Source organism: Cygnus olor, chromosome 1, assembly GCF_009769625.2.
Source record: "Cygnus olor isolate bCygOlo1 chromosome 1, bCygOlo1.pri.v2, whole genome shotgun sequence".
Taxonomy (NCBI): Eukaryota; Metazoa; Chordata; class Aves; order Anseriformes; family Anatidae; genus Cygnus; species Cygnus olor.
Window position 1 is genome coordinate 138,842,144 of NC_049169.1, and position 21,752 is coordinate 138,863,895.

The 21,752-nt window shown below is 37.5% G+C and overlaps 1 protein-coding gene across 2 annotated transcripts in view; it reads right to left on the bottom strand.

Annotated features, from left to right (window-relative positions):
• GABRG3 (gamma-aminobutyric acid type A receptor subunit gamma3) overlaps positions 1-21,752 on the bottom strand; it is a 331,802-nt gene that overhangs the window by 146,839 nt on the left and 163,211 nt on the right. For both annotated transcript variants that reach the window (XM_040535635.1, XM_040535644.1), the window contains exons 4-5: positions 7,016-7,236; positions 4,625-4,707 (exon numbers count right to left, since the gene is read on the bottom strand). In XM_040535635.1, coding sequence (XP_040391569.1) covers positions 4,625-4,707; positions 7,016-7,236 — 304 coding nt within the window. The remainder of the gene's footprint in view (positions 1-4,624; positions 4,708-7,015; positions 7,237-21,752) is intronic.

A 21,752-nucleotide genomic window follows, 5' to 3' on the forward strand; every position in this document is an offset into this window, starting at 1 on the left:
AGAATTCCATTGATGCCCCATGATCTGGTTCAGCCCATTACAGAGAGCACATATGGGAAGTTCAGGTTTGGATTAAAGTTCTTTCTGTGCATTGTAAAGCCTTCCTAACATCTTTAATGCTGCTCCCTTAAGATGTGAACATTAAACAGTGTTCCTTCTGGCCTGTTCTTCATCAGGAGTAAAATTCTGCCCTCAGACTTTATTAATGATTCTACTGGTGATACATGAGATGAAATAAAGCACAACTCATTCCACAAAACCAGCATTTCCTTTTCCAGGCTAGAAGGAATAATAAAGAAACATATTTAAATTGGTGATGACAGCTACTTCTGTTGGAAAATTAATAATATGAGGCTCAAATTACTGATCATCTAAATTGCATATCCATAAGTGGTTTCATGTTCAAAGAGGTAACATTTGATTGAACTATGTTTATATTTAGAAAATGGGCATCTTCTTTTTCAAGCACTGTGTTAGATTTCGATGGATTCTTTTTAAATGCATTTCACATTTCCATACTTTTTTTGTAAGTCTTACTTACTTACTTTTTTGTAAGTCTTACTTACTTTTGTAAGTAAGTCACTTTAAAAAAATACTTGAACTTTTTAGATGGCTAGAAGTACATGCTTTAATGCCTGCCTGAGCAAACGAACCATCTACAGCTGGCAAATTTGCTTGCCCCTATTTTCAACTGAACTGAAAACGTTTGGGTCATTCATGTGCATATTTTAGTGTTTGCAGTAGGAATGGCATTCCAGGGATGCCCACCCTTTCCTGCCTTGCATCAATCCTCCAATAATGGTCCACTCAGGACTCTGTAGACCTTCTCACTTGGTAAAAGATAAAATTGGCTACAAAAATACCATCAGTTCTATAATCTAAATCTAAGGGGCTTTTTAAAATGAACAGTATTGTTGGGTTTTTATCAGAACAGCAGCAAGAAAAATAAAGCAATAAAACCCCATTAATCAACTCAGAGTGATAATTTTTATTCTGTCATCTTTCACTGCAGTTCAATATTACTGCATCTGGTAAGGCTTCATTTTGGTGTGACTGTCATATTCTGTCTCCTGAAGGAGTGTCACAAATCTAGGTTAATCTTGAGCACTCTGTACAGAGTGATCTCTTTATGCTTAATAGCTACCAATGCATTTCTCTTCCAATGATTTGTCCAAACAGTTTTGGATCTTAGTCAATTTTGGCATCCAGAGTATCCTATGTTTCATGTTTCACAACAAATTGCACTTCTCATTTCCAGCCTGCATTTTTCTGCTTGTGTTTTATTTGTTTATTCTTGTTCTGGCATTGTCCTTTAGACAGAATGCCTCTTCTTCCTTACTGATATTTATGTAAATCCTAACTACCTTAATAAACTAGCTTTTCTGGCAGTATCCTGAAATGAGGATGAACAATCTACAATGTTCAAACCATCATTGAATAGATATAACCAAGGCAGTTTAACAGCATACTTGAGTATCAGAAGTATCACAGCAGACTCCCTCAGCTCAGAAAGATAAATTAACCCAAATGAAAAACCACCCTTATAGAATATTTTTATGCAACAGTACATAGTACTTCAAAAGCATGTGAAGAATGTGTGATCACCTAGAGCAAAATCTAACATGCTTGTTACATTGGGATCAAGTCACAGCATTCACTCTTTCTACCCATTCACAAGCAAACACACATTAATACCATTCATTGGCATTTACACCAGTGTTGCAGCATCTCTGTATTAAGGAAACCTGCCTGTGACATGTGGTTATTCTGACCAGACTGGCTCACAGACTGGGAAAGATCTGCCACATCGCAACACTGATCAGAGTGCTCCAGGAGTGGTTCTTGAACAAGACTAGCTGCTCAGGCCAGCTGTTACTGTGAAAATGCTCCCCAAATCAGTGTCCATCTCCAAATTGTTTTTATGAGGTGTTCCTTAGATGTAACCAAAAAATAGGCACTCAAAAATCACTTCCGAGGAGGGTAAAAAATATGTTCCAAACAACAGGAAGGGGTAGATAGGTTTTAGTAAGCCCTGTTAGCACACTGAGATGGTCTCTTGTTTATAAACTGTTGTTGTTCTTATTCTGGCAACTGGATCAAGTACGGTTTAGTATTCCCACCCAAGGAATATTAGCTGTCCCCAGAGCAATGAAAGGGTTAGGGTGTAAGTTTGTTGGCACTAGAGGAAAATCCTCTAGAAATAATTTTAGCTTAGTTTCACATTTCTGAACTAACAAGGAAAATGTATATAAATCGTAAAAAACAACCAACCAGGAAAAAAAAAAAAAAAAACGGAAAAAAAAAGCACACCACAAATATTAACCTTGTTTGTGTTTGCGTACAGATGCAGGGAGTATTTTCCAGAACTTGTGCTTTTTTTTGCTTGCTTACAGTGGAAGCTGCAAAGATTTGTCTGCGTGCAGGAGAGCAAACAAAAGGGATTCAGAGAGAAGGGGTGCTACGCTGTGCATTCTACAACCATTTCTATTTTATCCAAGGATATACGTCTTGGAATCCATAATAAGATTGTCTCCTCAGAAACTTGTCATAGCAGGCAATAATAAATCATTCAGGCATTCACTCAGTCATTCACTTTCTAAGTCCCACTGTGTATCGTGTCTTGGGACTGCTATGAATGCGCACTGAAAATACAACAGATTAAGAAAACAAACCAGTCACACAGGAGATTGTCCTACGACAATTGTAGTGCTAAAAGAGTTCATGGAAAGGAACAAAACTTGGTATGAAGCTAAAGAAATAGGCTCTTGTAATCAACATGAGCAAGAAGGTTAACAAAGCTATAAAACGTTATTTTAATATTCTTCCACATGTTATTCCATCTGACAAGAAATTATAAGGAATACATACAGAAAAAACTGGGACACTCAGATTCTGTTTGATCCTATGTAACTTTCATCTCCTAGATGGTAACACATGTATGTTTTCAAGGGTAGAATGGCTCTAAGCTAATCTATCTAAATTAGGGGGCGTATCTTCAAATCAAGATGTAATTTGAACTTTGTCAAGGAGACTTCTGAAGTTGGCACTGATAGCCTGTCTCTCTCTCTCTCTCTCTCTTTTTTTTTTTCTTTTTAATAAAATCTCAGAGCATAACTTACTTCTTACTTGCCTTCAGTACTGCCTAGCTACTAGTGAAGGTAAGATTTGAAGTGGTTTCCTTATCTATTAGTGTTCACCTTCTTCTTTGGATATTGCTAATGCAAGACCTATCAAATTTCTGTGATACATTTAATTAGTATCTCTGGACTGGGACTCCTTTGCCAGTCCTGGAATAAAAAAAAACAGTAGTTTGCCACAAGGCAAGAGCAGCTTTATGCAATAACTAAACATAGCTGAGGTGCATATAGTTCAGCGACAAGTGTTCATTAGCAGGAAAGCTCATTCAAGAGGTACTTGCCTCCTGTCCATTTAAGTATACATGTATTGCACATATCTAAATTAAGCATACAACTGTGTATTTTTGCCCAGGCTCACTTATCTATGTAGATCATAAAACCCAGCAAAATAGTGTTAATATGTTTTGGGGGATTAAGATGTTTACATTGGCAGATGTTTTGTAAACACTTTCCTGGGGAAAAAGAAGAAAACCTGGATCAGCTGAAACCCAGATCCAGTTTCTAATTGAGTGCCACTGTTTGCATAACATTCATAAATGGAAAGCAATACACTTCCATCACAGCAGTATATCTATTATGAAGGCATTAAATTAGTTTTCTATCACTTCTTAATAGGTAGTGAAAAAAATACTATTTTCTAAGTAGAAAGACAATACAGTGCATTTCCCATCCACTTTTTGAGAACATAGATATTAAGACCTGTAGTTTATCAAAGGAAAAACCTTTAATAGAGACCCTTTTAAAATTGTTTGTAAAACATTTGTGTTGTGTAACTTTGGACTACACAACTGTGCAGCTGTACCTATGAGCAGACAGCTCTCAAGCTTTTTCAAACGAATCAGTATGAAATGAACTTTCTCTCACAGTAATATTAGATCTCAAGTTAAACTTGCTTGACTTTTGTTTTCCATCTATTTTAATAATGAATTTGTTTTGCCTACTACATAGGTTTAAAATATACTGTCAGTACATACAATACAACATTAGGATTACTGGACAAGCTAAGAAATAAAAGGGAAATAAGTTTCTAAGTATCTACTCCATTTACTTTAGATTATGGGACAGAGGCATTACCATGCTACTTGCTATAGACTCACACGTTCAGAGATTACTGGGTGTATCCCTAAACTGTGCACCTCCACAAGAAAACTGCAATTTCTTTTCTCATTTACATGTGATATGATTTTATAGATTAACATAGCAAGGAATGGCATGAGTATCTGCTTGTGCTGAAAGTGACTATAGGATCAAATAAAAAGGCCGGTGCTAGCAAAAATAAAAGAATAAATCTATGGAAAACTTCATGGCATAAATCCCTCAAGCAGGAGTGCTAGAGAGGAAACAAAAAAATCCTCTGAATATTTAAGCAAACCTAAGTTTCCTACACCTGTTGTGGAATGGTTGAGAAACCTAACAGAAATCAGAAACAAATTCATGCCTCTACATGCCACTCACGTACAACTATAAAGTGTCAAAACAGTACTTACAGCTAGAGAATATCAGTGGACATGAGTGTTCATCCATTGGGAAATTGTGTAGCTGCAGCTGGCACTCAGCATTGATGGTAAGCCTGTGGAGAAACCAAGTGACTGTCACTACACACCAGCAGAATGAACAGCTAGAGGAGGAAGCTGGGCAACCTTAAGTGGTCATACAAGAGAGCTTTGATATTTGCAAATTGTCCATTGGATATTTAGGCCTACTCCAAAACAATTATTATCTAAAAAACACAAATAATTTCAATAACATCATTAAGAGTTTCCTGATCCCAAGAAATCTGTGCATATGTTTTTCTTGACAAACACCAATCAAGACAATTCATCATTAAAGAACATGGAATGGAAACAACTATCCATTACAAAAATAACAGAAAAGTGGCTGATGTGGTTTTATGCAATTCCACAAAATTAAAATCTCATAAAGAATCTGATGGGATTGGGAATAGTCTATTAATTAATTTATATTATAGTGTGAACTTAAAATTCATTCAGTCATTTTGGGATATCTCTCAAAAATGTATAAAAATTCTGTATACCAGTCTCAGCTGTACAGATGTTGCAAACACAAATCAGTAGAAAGGTCTTCACCCCCATTTGGAAAGTTTTTGTTTGTTTGTTTGTTTGTTTTTGTTTTTTTTTTGTGATATCCTAGCACAAAGGACACTATGAATGGACTTGATATAAAAATGACTATAATAAACAGGTAAATTTTATTCTGAAAGATTACAAAGTGAATTTATAGTAATAGTAGATTACCTTAAATGTTAGTTTATTGTCTAGTGTTTTTCAGGAAACAGACGCTACATTAATTGCATGTCTGAATTTATGTAGCAAGTGTGAGGCATGGTTTTTGTTGTTGGTGGTGGTGGTTTGGTTTTGTTTTGGTTTTAATACTCGAAATCTAACAAAATAAATTGGCTAAGGTCTGTGTATCAAATTTAGGATGGGATGGAGAAAACCTCCATGTCCTGGAGAAGGTCACTTATCAGGAACTTTGTGTCGATGCTAGAAGAGGATCTGGGGTGTTACAGCAGGAGTAGGCAGGCAAGAAGAGGGAGAGGCAAGAGCAAGACTGAACCTTGTGCACAGAATTGTACTTTCTCCTGAATACAGAATGTTTATCAACACATCACAGAACCTAGATATGCAATAGTTATCACTCCCATGCCATACTGATTCTGTGTGGTCACCTAAGTCAAACAAATTAGTTGTTTCTGAATTAAAGAGTGTTATCTGTGAGCAATGATCATTCTAACAGCCTCTCCCCTGAGAAAAAGGAGGCTGACATGAGTGTAGAAAAGGATTCAGAACAGCTTTCACAGCCCATTCAAACTTGGTCAAATAGTAATCCATTTTTAGATGGTTTGGGTAAATTTTGCAGTCCATGTGTCAAATAGTTTTTTTACATAAGTATGTCAGTCTAACAGTCATTAGGGAGATATGCAACTTGCCCTGAAAACTGGAATAAGACTACAAAACAAACACACAAACAAACTGAACAAGCAAAAACACAATAGGTGATTAGAGCTGTCAATTTAATCACCAAGGTCTTTAGCTAAAGGCTACTGAAATAAGCAAGAGTTCTGTCACTGAGGAGCAAGCCTAAGAAGGGAAGTGCACTAAAAATATCAATAGCATTTCCAATTGTTTAATTCATTTCTTACTATATGACAAAGACTTGCCATTGGAGCCCAACTGCAGTTGCAGTTATGACCAGAATATGCTGTTGCTCTGAGAAGGCTAAACACAATCAGTGCAGAAAATGTAGCATGAAAGATGCTTCTGAAAAAGTTTGCCTTGTGGAGTCTGGCTCATGGCAGAACTCCCTTCTGAACAATTCATCTCTTCTGTAAGTAAACATTTTGATTTCCACAGGCTCTTTTCATGCAAATATATACAGTATTTCTAATACCATACAGTTGATGGTATCATGAAGATTAGAAAAATTCTAAATTTCCTCCAGCAATTCACCCTTGTGATGAGATGTGACAGACTACCTTTCAGCGTGACTTATTTGAAGAATCAAGTATTGGCATTAGCATGAATTTAGAAATATTTTATCCAGTCCTGCATCTAACTCTGATCAGAAAGGTTTCTGGCAGGTTTTATGGACTGCATGCTCCTGATTTTATTACAAACCCTGAAAAAAATTACTTCTACAATTTACACAGACCTGTTTCCAGTACTTAGAATTTCATTTTTAAAAGACAAGACTTTGCTTCTAAACTGCATTGCTTACACCTGAATATTTCACTGTTTTGTCGAGAAAGGTCAGGTAAGCATCAGGAAGAAAACAGCAGAGCAGAACAGGGAGAATGTTGAAAATAACTTTGGAGCCAAAGGTGTGAGAAGCTTTCACCCCGTGCTCTGACTGCTCACCTGAGGGTGTACAGGATCTTGCCATCGTTCCATATCCGGAGGAGCTGGTTGGGGGTGGTGATCCAGTGAGCTTCTGCTGTCTTGGAGTTCCGAAATATCGTGTCTGGAATCCAGATCAACCCAACCATGTTGCTGTTCAGAGTCAGTATTTTCATGGTGCTGTTGAAGCGAAGACGACTGTCTGTCCACGTCTGGGCAAAAAATATATCAATTTGATATTCCTGCAATGAAAGCATGATATGCAAATTGAAATCAGTTCCACACTTCTCATTACTATTTGACCTCGAGTAAGGTCTATCTGGACGTAAAGTAGCAAGACGCATTCAGGCTAAGGGAGCTGTGTTTTCTTATTTATTGTGAGCAACTTTTTTTTTTTCTTTTCTTTAGAAAACAAGCAAAACAACCTCTCTTACCTTTGTCTTATGCTGTAGTAATTTCTGCACTAGCTCATTCTTTTCCATTTTCTCTAAAAATTTATAGCTACAAGATACAATTTGTAGAGACTTCTTTGTCATAGGGAGAATGATGAAAGAGGTGAGAAAAATGAACAAGAACAGCACAGGGAAACTGGGGAATGATAAATTCCTCTGACTTTTGCAATGCCTTTTGTGTGTGTGTGTGTGTGTAAATTCAATAAATTAATTATTCTTTTTGTTACCAACTGTTTAACTACTCTTTTACAGCAGAGTTGAAAAGGCATGTTTGTGCTTCATTAAAGACCCCTCAAATGTGAAGAGGTGTGCAGTCACTAACTTTCTGCCCTGCACAGATGAATATCATAGTTTAAATGAATCTCATCCTTTCTTTCACTCCCCATTTACTTTTTTGTTACTGTAGGTAAGCAGCCATAGTAGGTATAACAATGCAGAAATTAAAATACACAGACATACAGATAGGACTATATACCTGAACACAACAACACACTGATATATGTATTTAATATCCCATGGAAGAAACTGTGCTAAAACTAGTTTTGCATTGTGAGTGCATCCTGCAGTCATCTGAAGCCAGGAAAGCTCACATTTGCATTAGTCCCATTTCCTTACTATCCTTATAGACTGCTCTATCTGCAAATCCTGTGAAGACATCTGATCATGTCAAGAAAGACCCTCTCAGTGTTGCAGGGCGGGTTGCATCCACAACAGTGATGGCGTTTACTTGCATGACACAAAGTGTGTGCCCTACAACACAGGCTAATGCAGGGCCTGAGCTAAACCAGACGAAGCAAGCTCCTTAAATCACCTGGTCCTTGCACTCTTTGTATATCTAAACAAAGGAGAATTTAGGCTCTGTAGAATTTAGGCTCTCTAGTATGGCTTTGCTTTTGACTGCTCTGAACTTGCTTTTATTGAATTTCCTTTTCTATTTGTCTCTTCCCAAACTTCTCATTTAAAAGGGAATGTGTAAAAAGAAATGTTATTATACCAACAGTATTCTGTATTGTTTTATTTATAGACAGTTAGAAGAGCTTGTAGTCTGAACTGAGGACAGCATTTTTGTTAAGAGCCATCTGGTTCTCCTGCACTATTAAATTTTTGGCAGGCCATCCTTCTAGAGCTGATGCTGTGACACCAGTAAACCTAACTCACTGATACTGTAATACTAATCCAAAATATGTTCTCAGCCTTTCATCTCTAAATGGCAGATGATCAATAGGTGATCAATGCTAGTGGTGCTAGTATGCATTCAAGTATCAAATAATTGATCACCTTAGGAATTAAAGCCAAGCCACCAAATGAATTAAGGACCATGTTTCTTTGTAGCCTATCTCACTGCTGTTTTTCATTGTATTAACTTGATTTTCTCAGGGAAGAAGACAGATTTGAATCTGAAGAGACTCTTCTTTCATCGTGATGATCACAAAGTTATATATCCTCACACACTTAAAGGCTGCAATGTATTGTACACAGCACACTGTTATTGCTACCCAGAGAGCTGATCTTGTTTTATCACACTGAATTCTATTATTTTATCCTTGAAAGTCCAGTGACAAGAGTTAGTTTGGCACACTCTGCTTCTATAGAAAAGCATATGCCAGACATGCCTATGGGTTTCTCCAAATGCTGAGTGAGTAGAGCTGCTTTTTTTAGCTCACATGTGAGAATCAGTATTTATAGAATCAAAGACTGTTTGTATACAGCTGGCTAATGACAGTGCTGTCTTTTCACAGGACAAGTTTTTGCATGATATTCATATTTGAGGTTATTTTATATGAATGCTTTATTTTGGCTCTCAAATGTTTACTAAATATAGGGTTAGTCATAATTCCCTTCTGGTAGATTGTACATATGTAATGATATTTAGGATTTTAGGATTTATAATATTTAGGATTTCTCCCACACCAAAGGAAAGAAAGCCCCTGACCTATGTGGTACTATGTCTTGAAAGGTACTGCAACTAGATCTGAGCACAGTGGGCACCAGAAACAGTGTAGATGCATCAGTGTGGCTTCTAGCCAAGTACACTACTCTGGCTGAGAAACAGATTACGTTAGCCTAGAAGCAGGGTGATCATTCTTCAAAATATCTCTCCAGTGGGATACTGAAGCTCTGCACGTTAATAAAAATGTTTCAGCTCTGATTAAATGATTCACAGATTTTCTGAGGTATTTAGGCATTTATTTTGTTAGCAATACATTTTTCTTCTTACAAACCTTGGTCATAAAAAGCAAAGTAATACTTCAAAAGGAAAGTTGATGAAAATTTCAAATCAGTTGCATTTATTTTGTCATCATTTTACCCTTATTTTTTATTTAAAATATTTACAATGCTTAGTTCAGAATGTACAAAAAAATTGCCCCTACAAGACAAATTTTCTCAGTACAAAAAAGCACATATTTCCATTTAATATCTGAATTCCAATTTCATATTTTATATTCTCTACATTAATCCTTTCTAGGAGCAGATGTTAGATCAGTACATCCTTTACATTACTCTTTGTAATTGCTTCAGTTTTCAACCAAGCAGATAATGGGGTATGATATTCACTCTACAAGGAAGAGACCGAGGTCAGTTTCTAGACTGACACTCAGTTCTTCACTTCTAATGGAGTTAGTTGCTGGGCACACTTCAGCAAAATTACCTTTATCTTCACTGAAAACAGATACTCAGTTCCTAGTTAAGTCAAAAGCTTTCATATACTGCTTTGCACAAAGCTGGTACAGTGATCTCCAATACACAGCATCCAACAAGAAACAGCCAGAAGAAAGGTTTCTATGTTGTTCCCACATACAGACTGATACAATATAATACTACAAAAGAACGCTTTTTCTTTGCTAGCTAATAGCTGCCATTTAGATGAATGCCTATATTCAAAGAAAAACCTTTAGGAAAGGTGATAGTTGCACTTAGAGTGTTCAGGCAAGTCAGGGTTTCAGTGAAAGGATGCTTCAGATGAAGCAACATCCTACAGCTCTAATAATGGTCTTTATGTGCTTGTCTACCACCATACCAGAAGGGTTGCTAATACCTTTCTGCTTCTTTCTTTTCCTGTTTAATCTTTGGCAGCAACCACTGATTATTACAATGAACACAGGAAGAAATTATTATAATTATTATTATTATTATTATTATTATTGTTGTTGTTGTTGTTGTTGTTGTTTTGTTGTTGTTGTTGTTGTTTTGTTGTTTTGTTGTTTTGTTAATTATTATTATTATTATTAATAATAATAATAATAATACATTTTCAGTAGGGCTTCTCAACTGCAGAAAGGTGAAACAGCATTCTCAAAAAATGATGCCAAGTTGACATACAGCAAAGTGTTCTGTCACCATGTTTCCTTGTTTTACAAGCATCTATCTTGCCATGCTACCAGAAGCAGCTTAAGATTTTTTTGCTTATACCATGTATTCACACTGTATCTGAATATGTTAACTGTAGCTATGCTCCACTGCAGGCATACTTCTGAAAAGATCTTCTGTTGAGAAGACGGAAGTGACAACTCTATGGGGAAAAATATGTCTACTTGTTAACAGGAAGGGAAATTCTAGGGAAATCTTGTTTTCTTCAGTATAGCACATATTTCTGAAACAATATAAAAGTTCTCTGATGCAAAATTCACTTATAAACTTGAAGGCATTGATAGAAAAATACTTTATCAACTTTAATAGATGTCATTCTGGTTGGCTTTTAAAAATAATTTCACAGAGCGTGTTACATTTATAATTTAAATTTCTTATGCTTATAAAGTTCATCAAAATGGAATCTGTTTGCAGCAGGGTTTTACAATCTTCCCAAATCTGATTACATAAGGAAAACATTTTTTCCCTCTGTGCTGTGTTCACAACACAGTAAATGAAATGAATTTAAGAAATTGAAAGAGCAAGTAGGTGAAACTAGAACATGAGAATGTTTCCCAAAAGAAGCCTACTGATACACACGAATACTCAGTTGAATATCTACATTCACATCATCAGACCTTTTTAAGAAATTTTATATTTTCAATATTTTTTATTGCTTCTGGAAAGTCTAACAATTTTCAGTAAAATTAAATCCATTTATTTTGTTAGATCATATCAAAATATAAAGTTTCATATCTAGCAGCTAATGTGCAGCTGAGTAAAATATCTGTTTTCTTTATTCTCCCCCATGATGACTACCTTATGACCAAAGAAACTGTAATAAGTTTTTTTTTTTTGTTTTTTTTTTTTTTAATTTACCCTTAGGTGACTGCATTATTTTATACTTGTCATGATGTAAAAAGTCAGCTTATTCTAGTTTTAAGACTTATTTAGAAATATTCAGTACAATCTGAAAGCAATGTAAGTAACGTTCTGTCACTGAAAATCTCTATCACCTCCAACAAATTATCGTTATCTATAGAATTTTAAAACTGGTGTTTGACAACACTCACTTAACTTCCAGAAGTAACATCCAAATCCAGGATCACATATTATGAACCTTTCACCTACACTGCAGCAAGTAATCGTCTCATGGAGAACATTTGTGTCCATTCAAATTTTATAAGCTCTCCTTTAGATCTGAAACTTTTGCTGAGAAAAATGACTTGAGATAAAGAGAAAAAGTGACTGTTTTTTTTTTTCCAAATCAAATGATGATTTAATTAGAGGGTTTTTTTTTGTTTGTTTGTTTGCTTTATGGTTATGAACAGAACAGTAACCTAGAGACAATGTTTCTTTCTTTCTATTGATTTGTGGACAGAGGGACATAACCAAGAGGTAGCACCAGTATTATCAGCTGCAAATAATGACTCATAGGGTTCATTCTACTTGATTTTAGCATATTTTTCACATTTTCAAATATTCTTAGTATGGTTTCATTAGTACCTTAAAAATCAAGCCAACAGTGAATTATCTGCACTCCAACTGTGCATAATGGCTAATGATTCAAAACACCTTGAAAGTGCTGTGGTTTGAGGCATCTGTAGTCACAGAGAAAAATACACTGTTTTCAACCAGGTCTTCAATTGTTTTTTCAGTCAAAAGAGGAGTTAACATGTGTTGGCAATACATTAAGCTTTTCTCCAACCATGACATATCATTTTAGCAGTGGGTTAATCCTGGAAAATACTATTTAATTGGCTGTCACACTTGGGTGATCTATTTGAATGACTATAGATAATAGTATGGTATGCCTTTGTTGCTTCTGCTGCAGCCTTCTCATTTTCTGTGTTTTCACAATTCCTTACAACAACAATAATAGCAATGACAAAATCAAGAGTCCTGTTCTTGGAAGACATGCAAGAATTTCCTGCATGATGCTTTCCAGATTCTTACTACTGCCTATCAGACAATGTACCACCACCACAAGACACTATTTGCCCACATTATACGAAGCCTCTAGGCTTGACAGCTATTGCTATTTTTCTGATCTGTTCAGAGTATTTTCTCCAATTCTTCCCCAATTTTATTTTTTTCGTTGTTCAGACTGTGTTTTCTTTGTTGATGGAGTAAGACTATCTGATTAAAGCTGTTACTAGGATTTCTATGAGTCTGGTACACAATCAATTAAAAATACCTAAATAATTAGAGTCCAATGCAGATTATGACCATTCTATGTCCTCTGCATCCCTTGTGTAATAACTCAAAACACCACAGGCGCTGCTCCCATAAACTTGAAATAAAGGCCAATGAGAGGAAACTTCACAGCTCAGACAGAAGAAACTTTGCAGTTTAAAACTGTCCTTTAGAAGCAGAAAACAGAGCAGTCTAAATTTGATCTCCTGTGACAGCAAGTGCCTGTAACTTTTGTCTGTTATTTCCACTTCTTTACATCAGCCTGGTCAGATCCTTCACAACTGTAGCCTTGGTGTATAATTCAAGGTCATTTTCTGCCTCAGTTCTCTATTCCTCACTGAGTCCTCGTCCTCATCACAAATTTGTTTCTTTCTCATTCAACAACATGGCTCTGCTGTCCTCCCAACACACCACACCACCCTCTCAGTAAAGGAAAACCTTTGAAGGGTGGGAGTTTCCCTCTTCCTATATTCAGCCACAGCACACACTAAACACTCTCAGAAATGTTATTTCTACATGCCCTTGCCGTGCTCAGATTAGAAGTATGAAAAGAAGGCTTTCAGATACTTTGTTTTACAAGAAATGTCCCAGACATTGGAGTGACACTCATCATGTCTGTTTGTTTAGTCTGCAATATGGTGCACTTGAAGAAGTCCATTTTCAATAAAAGAATATTTTTTCCAGCCAAGCTCACTGCTGAAAGGATGTAAGTTTAATCAACAACGGAGTTGCCAAAGATTACCCTGCAAAGGGCTGTCTGACTGATTCAGTCTCCTCTCTAGTTGTGTGACAAATGAACGAAAGAAGAAATGCTCCCTGAAAGAAGGAAAGAGTGGTTTCTTTTTCCTGAACCAGAAGATTCACACACCTGATTTCAAGACACCAAGAGTAATTCCAAGGTGCACAGCCCACCTTCAGCTTCCCTGATTTGTGATATCTTACCCTGGATAAACAGACCACAAGAAGAAGAGAATTGTCATCTGTTTGGGTGGAAAGCCTTTAGAATCGGCTTTTGATCATTTGAAGGAACAAATTTGAGGGAACAGGCTGTGCTCATGGCTAGATTTTGTCTTGGTGGAAATAAATACTCCCACAGCAATTGCTGCATGATGTATGCTGTTTGTTTCCCAGATTGCATTGTACAGAGATTATAAAAAGCCAGGAATCATGGCAACTCCAGGAGAGACCTGTAACGCTTAAAATGTTACCTCAGTATTTGTTTTTGAATCACGAGTGCAACTTGCATTCTAGTTTCAAAAATTTGTAACAAACTCTCAGATATACTGTGGGAAGGAGCTGAAGGTGGTGGGAGAGCCTAACATTTTCCAGTGAAGCCATTTTGAACCATAAACACTTTTTTTTTTTTCTTCTTCATTTTAATATATATAATGCAGGAAGGAATAAATTAAATCTGCTGGAGAAAACCTGGTAAAATAAATAGCACATTTCATTGGCAGTGCGTATTCAAACCCTTTTTGTACCAACAAGACCAACACAAGCCTTCTATGAGGACAACAGTTCTCAGATACATCCTGAAAGTTCACCTAGCTTTCTGCATGGCTTGGGAGGACTGGAGTAGCACCCTTAGGGCTGCCACAAACTTGCCCTGAAGTAGCTCTGCCAGTGCGGAGCTGTCATGTCTTTAGAGGTTGCTCAGGAGCTGAATTTCAGGGATTTGCTTCACATGACCCAAAAAAGTGGAATTCAGGGCCTCAGGGACAGGACATTATGGCTCATCTTGTTCTTCTGCAACCTGCTCTGTTTCAATTCTCCATGCTCCTGCTCCACCTCCAACTTCTGCTCTTATTATTAGTAGGTTCTGAGAGGTGGAAGAGCTCAGGAAACATTTCCCTACTTCTGAGCTTTTTTCTTCTCTTGATGAGTTTATCTTCCCTAGCAGCATTGAGGCTGTACCTTCAAAAGGCCTCCAAAATAAATATACAAACAAAAGCCCTGGATGATTAGGTTTACAGTGGCAGTAAAATATGTATTTCTGAGAACTTTCCAAACTGTTTTTTGTTTAGAAGTGCTTTGAATAACTTGCTCCTTTGGGAGAATTTGGTTTGACATTTTCATAAAGCTACAAGCATGATGGTTACATGGAGAAAATACAAAGGAAAGAAGCAAAGTCAGCTTTGAGATTGCCACCAGTGCTATTTAGGTTAACACTGGCAAAATATTTCAAGAAGCAGATACAATTGTCAGCTAACACTTTGAGTCAATAAATAAATAAATAAAAGCTCTTCTCATTGTAACTTCAGCAGGCATCTTGGAGCAAGGACAAGCTCATCTTCACTGTAGTGCTGCCTTCTGGCTGCGTTAGGAGATTACTTCATTGATTTTTTTGCTGTTCTATGAGGCAACAGACAGCTAACCTCACGCTAGAAACAAAACACGCAATTAAGAAAAATCATGTCGCATTTCCTCTCCCTGAGGAAACATTTATCTGTGTCACTGCACCTATTTTGGCTCCTTGGAGGCTAGCTCCAGTCCTCTTTATTCCAGACAACTTTTGACACTCGGTAGAAGGAAGGCCAGGAGATGTTTGCCATAGCCTATTCCCACAGATCTCTCCATGCTTCCTTTTTATTCTGCACTGATGAATTCTCTTTTCTCATTCAATCAACCATGCCACAATCAGAAACAAAGCTTGAATTAGAACAAATACTGCTTATTTTAGAAAACCAAATGTAGATCTGCTCTTCTTTACCCATCCCTTTTGATGGAAGACCAGTCATTCTTGTTGAATATTGCTGCCTACCATTTCTTTTGGGACTTGTCTGTTGAACACTTTTTCTCTTAGAGCATTGCCAAAGACATCCTGATTGCTATCACCGCTCCACAACTACACTTAACACAGGGTGTGTGAAGAGGGATAGAGTTCATAACCTGATTCAGGCAGGGCCTGATGGTAAACTCTGACTTGTTAATCCCTAACTATCTGTACATAAATTTGGCCCCTTTAGAAAAAGGGATGCCCAGAGTATGCAAGGAAGGCACAGGAGAAATAGAGGTGGTGGGATACATGGCAGACTTTTGGTCACTGTATGTGGTCAATGTAATTCAAAATGGCAATCAGAATAGTCACTCCTAAAGAGATAGATAGATGCTAGATAGATAGAAGAAAAAAATATCTTTGATATTGACAAAGAAAGTGCAGTGCCCACTCTGACTTGTAATTTAAGTTTCACAAAGACAGCAGACAGCTTGGGATTTACTTAGGGGAGAGAGGGGGGAGAGTCTCCAAAAGCATCATTCCATGTGGTAAGAAACCAAGGTTTCTTGTGAACTAACTTGTGATTTTAGTAAGATAAATGCACAAGGACAAGATTAACTCCTGTAGAAATAGTAAAGAAATAAAAATGAATAATCACTTAACAGAAGAAAAAAAAATGAATTATGTGAACGTATGTTAATGACTATTTAATACAATAAAGTACACTGTTAAGGTCTCCTAAGAATATTTGATATCTGAAGAAAATCATAAAACAAATTATAATGATACTCAGTATTTTTCATCTATTATAAAAGACTAATCAACTTTATAAGCATACCTTTTGGAGTGTTAGCTTACTCAAAACAGAAGCTAAACTTCCCTGTTCCTGAAAATAAATGCACTCTCAGAGATTGCAGATAATAATACCTTATGCAAATAATCTCTGTATTAAAAAAAGAGTTTGTTTTAAAGATGGTGAGAAAGCCTGTTGGCCGAAAAAGTGGAAGAGCATTTTGAAACATCTTTTATGCCATTGGCAAAACAGAAAAGAGGAGGTTACCCTAATATTTGTATGCATATTGTCACTCAGCACAAGAACAGCTGTAAAGAAACAGAAGACAGGGCAGTGATGAAAAAACAGACACCTATCTCAGCCTGAAGGATCAGGTACAGTGAGGGTCTCATGTAGAATTGGGAGTGAGAGAAGAGATGGTAAGAAGCACTTTGTAAGGAGGAAGGTGGCATAATCAGTTGGAGAAAAGTCCTGTTCCAACTGTCCCCCTTCACTGTCATTTTTAGGGTATCTCATGAGGCTTGAGAACCCACACACTGCTCTACTACAGTAGCCAAGTTTCATAGAAAGGTACTCACTCATCCTTATGACACCCTCATTAGGTAAATAAAATTATAAACTTCATTTTCTTTTTCAGAAGCTGAGATAGTGAGGACATCAGTATTTCCTCCAGGGCTGTGCAAGAAAGCTAGAGCTCACCAAGGATTTAAAAACCCAGTCCTTCAAAACCCCTCCTGCTGGAAATCAGTCACCCATTACTGAACATTTTCAAGGGTAAAAATAAATAAATACATACAGTTCTGCATTTGTTGGACTTTCCTCAAAAAGCACTAACTCAGTGATTACACCCACACAGCTGAACACAGGGGGACTGCAGACATCACTCAAGCACTGCACTCCCTGTCATTCCCAAGCTTCATTGCCAGCTGACTTTCTTACCTTATTCCTTCCCAGGTAAATTTCCCACAGGTTCAGCTCACACTAAAAACCTAGACATACTCCAGTCGGTGCCACACAGTCTTGGGGACAAGTATTGATCCCTGGCCATCTTATATTCACACAAATAGACATAGCCTGGGCACAAAGCCTAAATTCATTGCAACATAGATAGAATCTAAAAGGATGACAGAAATCAGGAAAATAAACTAAATAATAGTGACAGAGGGAGTTATATCCTGCATCCACAGCAATATTTGAATAGGTGCTATTGGCATCCAACAAAAAGATGCACGAAAAAGCCAACGGCGCACAATATGCTAGAGAAAGCACATTTGTAAAAGCCCTCATTGGCATTTGAGGGAAATGCACTTGTTTAACCACTTTGAAAATGAGAACAAGACTGTTTTGCCACAGAGGCATGGAGAGACACTCTGCAATGTGCCTCAGCTGAGCTCAAGTGCTTCATGCTTGCTCTCAGCCTCCTAAGGAGCCGGCACAAGCCTGCACCCCTCTGCACTGCTGTCTCTGGCAGAACCAGACCCCTCTGCTTCTGCCTTGCTGGGGGGCATGCTCAGAGCAGACGCTGAGGCTCCACAGCCAAAATACATAGCCTGTGAGACTGTGCTGGTTGCCTTCAGCAGGCTGAGCCTAGCCTTCCCACATCTCCAAACAGAGGGCACTCCAGTTATCAGAGCTTAGCTCTTCAAAGTCAAATAAGGAAGGGAAATGGCTTCAGGCTTCATCTTCACAACATAGGCATGGAGACATTTCCAAAGGGCAAGTACCTGAAGGCCTATCCCTGCTTTAGTGTCTTCACCTTTTGGGCTCTTTTGGGCTCTTTTTCTTTCTTTTTTTTTTTTTTTTGGACTTCATGTCCAGTTTTGCATGCTGTTCAAAGGTAAACCCTGTGCTCCCCTCAGCCAGGTCAGGATTCCTTTCAAGCCCTATCTTGTTAGGTGGCTTGATACTCAGAATAGCTTTGTTTCCCTTTAAGACCCTACATTCCAAACTAAATTTGATCAAATTCCAGCTCCCCCTAGATTTCAGCCCATTCTTTTTTTTGATATGAGACTCATATTAAATCAGCTATTGACATTGGTAATTCTTCGTTGTCCCTAGTCTGGGGGGAGAAAAGTGACAACAGATGAAATAGCAGATGGCTGACTGCCATTCACTGGGCCATTCAATGACAGTAATTTCAGGAGTCCGGGCTTTTCAGTTTCATATGAGCACGTTCCCCTTATAGTCACTAACTCCATCACTCCCCAGCTGGGGAAATTCAAAAGGAGTTTACCAGAAATTTTCAATACCTGATATTATCAGAAAAAAATAATAATAGAGCACCTAAAGAAAAAATAGTAAAGTCTGTCTTTCAAAGATCATTAGGAAAAATGAAATATCGTCATGTAATGATGTGTATGGTAAACACACTCCCTACCACAGTTTAAACCCGCTTCCTATCTCAGCATCTGTGCTAGCACTGCAGGATTAATAACTGATACTGGAATGTAATTTTACAACATATTTGAAAGAATAAGCAGTGATTCTGCTCCTACTTGTGAACTGGTTATACTCTCATTAATAAAGATTCAAATGAGTGCATCTTGTGTGAGAAAAAAGCTTCATTTCCAATACTGTCCCAGTGCCTAACTAGAAATGAAGTCAGTAACACACACAGGCAATAATGCAGGTGCACCTTACACGTTGTAGCTAACCCCCCAGCACCACCAGGGAATTAGAAGTAAGGGCAGCAGCATCTCCAGCCCAAGTGGCACTCTATCCTTTGCTGTGGAAACACTTCCACCTCTGCCCCCCTTCTGCTGGTCCCCTCCCCATTGCTACAGTAACCTCTTGACACCAGCCCTGCTTCTGCAACCCCTGCATTTCTCTACGGCCCCGCTGGACACTCACCCAACCCTGCCTGGGGGATGCTCAGCCTTCCGTCAGCACCGTGCTGCTGGAAACGTAATGCAGGGAGGTGTAGGGAGAGCACCGGTGTGTCTCAGACAGAAGAGGCTGCAGAGGTGCTGCTTGTTTTGTTTGGATGCACTTCTGCAGGGAAATGCTACAGGGGAAAGGCATAGGGTCAACATAATGCTCATATGTCACTTTCTGTGGTGTACAGACTAAGGCTGATCCTTTGCACAGCAGTGAGTGTCACTGGTAATTAATTTTAGTGCAGCCTCTTTGCCTGTATAATTTTGCCTGTATTATTTTAACGGCAGAAGAGAAGCAATAATATTGACCCAGCCACATTTATCTCACTCTATGTATTTTGGCTTTGGTCTGCGTTTCCTTCATTTCTGAACACTCTTCTTATACTGATAAGAGTGTTACTTTTATTTCTGTTTTGTTTTGCTTTATCCTGATTTTAACAAAATGAATATGAAAACAAAGCTCAGTATCTTACAGTATTTATTGCTGAATTCTGCTAAAGGTTCTCCACCCTTGAACATTTTCCACTGCAACTTCATAAGCTGTCAAACACAAAGTTTTCTGAATTTTTCTTAACTGCTTCAAACATTCCCAGCTTATTCAAGCTGCTTTCACCAGAGGAATATGATAAATCTTTGATGACCTATCCCACAACTGAACTGTAAGAAGCATATAACCTGATGTCCAGCAAGAAGGCAACTGGAAGTCTAAGGGCTAACAATGGTTTCCACTTTTACCTGGTATCAATGCACATTCATGTTGTTTTCTTCACCTGAGCAGTTCCAGACTTGATGCTGTTGTAGCAGGAGTTAAAAACTCAGCTCTAATTCAACAACTTATCCCAGTACGGAAAAAGAGATCTATTTTCTATGGCAATTTGCTATCTCACTGTTATTCTCTAAAACATATTTTATAATGCCCAGCTGTGAAGTTTTGCTTTAAAAGTGTTTCATGAAACCATTCATAATACACATTCCAATTGCCCACAAAAGAGAAAAGTTATTATAGCAGTTTCAATACCAAAACTAGTTCATTGTGAACAACATGAAAGAAGTGGACATGTTTTTTGCTAATGGAACCCTGCATGAATCCTTACTTTTTAATTTACTAGGATAACAGCAAGAATGAAAACAAAGGACCCAAAGCACAGATTGTTCTAAGCAGATATTTCTCATTCTTAAAATGTGGAATGAAAGCCATGAGAAAGATGGTTGAAATTGTTCTGGAGGCAATAATTGCATGGAAAAAAAAATGAACTAAGGAATGTAAGAACTCTTGAAAGCAGCTATTGAACTTCTGAATTTTTAATTATGCATTTCTTAAAAAGCAACCTTCTGTCCTAGTTGATAAATACATACTTATAACCCAGCTGTCATTGGAATGAGCAAAACTTAATGTAGTCTATGTCTTTCTGTAAATCCATAAGAACACTCATCAGGATTGCATAATGACCACCTGCTGCAACTTTACTCATTTTAGTTTAGTGACCTTCATAATAAAAGTGGCATTACCAGACTGGGAGAAATGTGTGATCAAATAGTAAACCAAAGCATCTGAACCTTCATTTGAGGTTTGTTTCATCTTGTTCTTATTACAACGCAGAGGTTTAGGAATTCTTCAGAGATTAATTAGATTGAGCAATCACAACAGCAAAGATGGGAATGGTTCTACCTGATTTTATGGTTTTTGAAAGTAAACCAACACTAGTTATTCAAGCCAGTGAGGGGAAAAAAAAAAAAAAAGAAAAAAAAAGTTCTTAGGAGACAAACTCTGGACAGTTTTCAGTGCAATACTACTGAACACATCTAAAACTAAAGACAATTGATCTGGAGACTAACAATGGCATGACAGCTGAAGACAAAAATGTAAACTTTTTCTAAAACATGACAATCTTTATCTAGACGAGAGTGAATATTCATCAAAATATTTAAGTACCTAAATCATGCTTCTAAGTTTAGAAGCAGAAGTTCGGGAGAACAACTCAGGACAGTTCTTATGAAATTTGCTGAGATGCTTCAGACTTCCTAAATGCCTTAAAAATATGCCTTGGAGCAAAGTCAGTAGAGTCCTTGTTAGTGATGTGACAGGTGAGCAGGCCATAGCCAAAGGGGTTTTAACCCTGAGCTCCCACATCCCAGAATGCAATATTGTTGAGGACAGGCTGAAGAAGAAGGATGTTCTAGATGGTAGCTAGATGGTCTCACCCCTTCCACTGAAAGGCTTCACCAGAAAGATAAGTTTCACAGAGCTCAGAGAACAAGAAGAAAAGTGTGTCTGACTGCAGTCTACTGCTTCACACAAAGTCAACAGGAGATGAGCACTTCACATTAGACCAATAGTGGATCTAAAAGAAAACTAACATGCTAAAGCTTTGTCCTC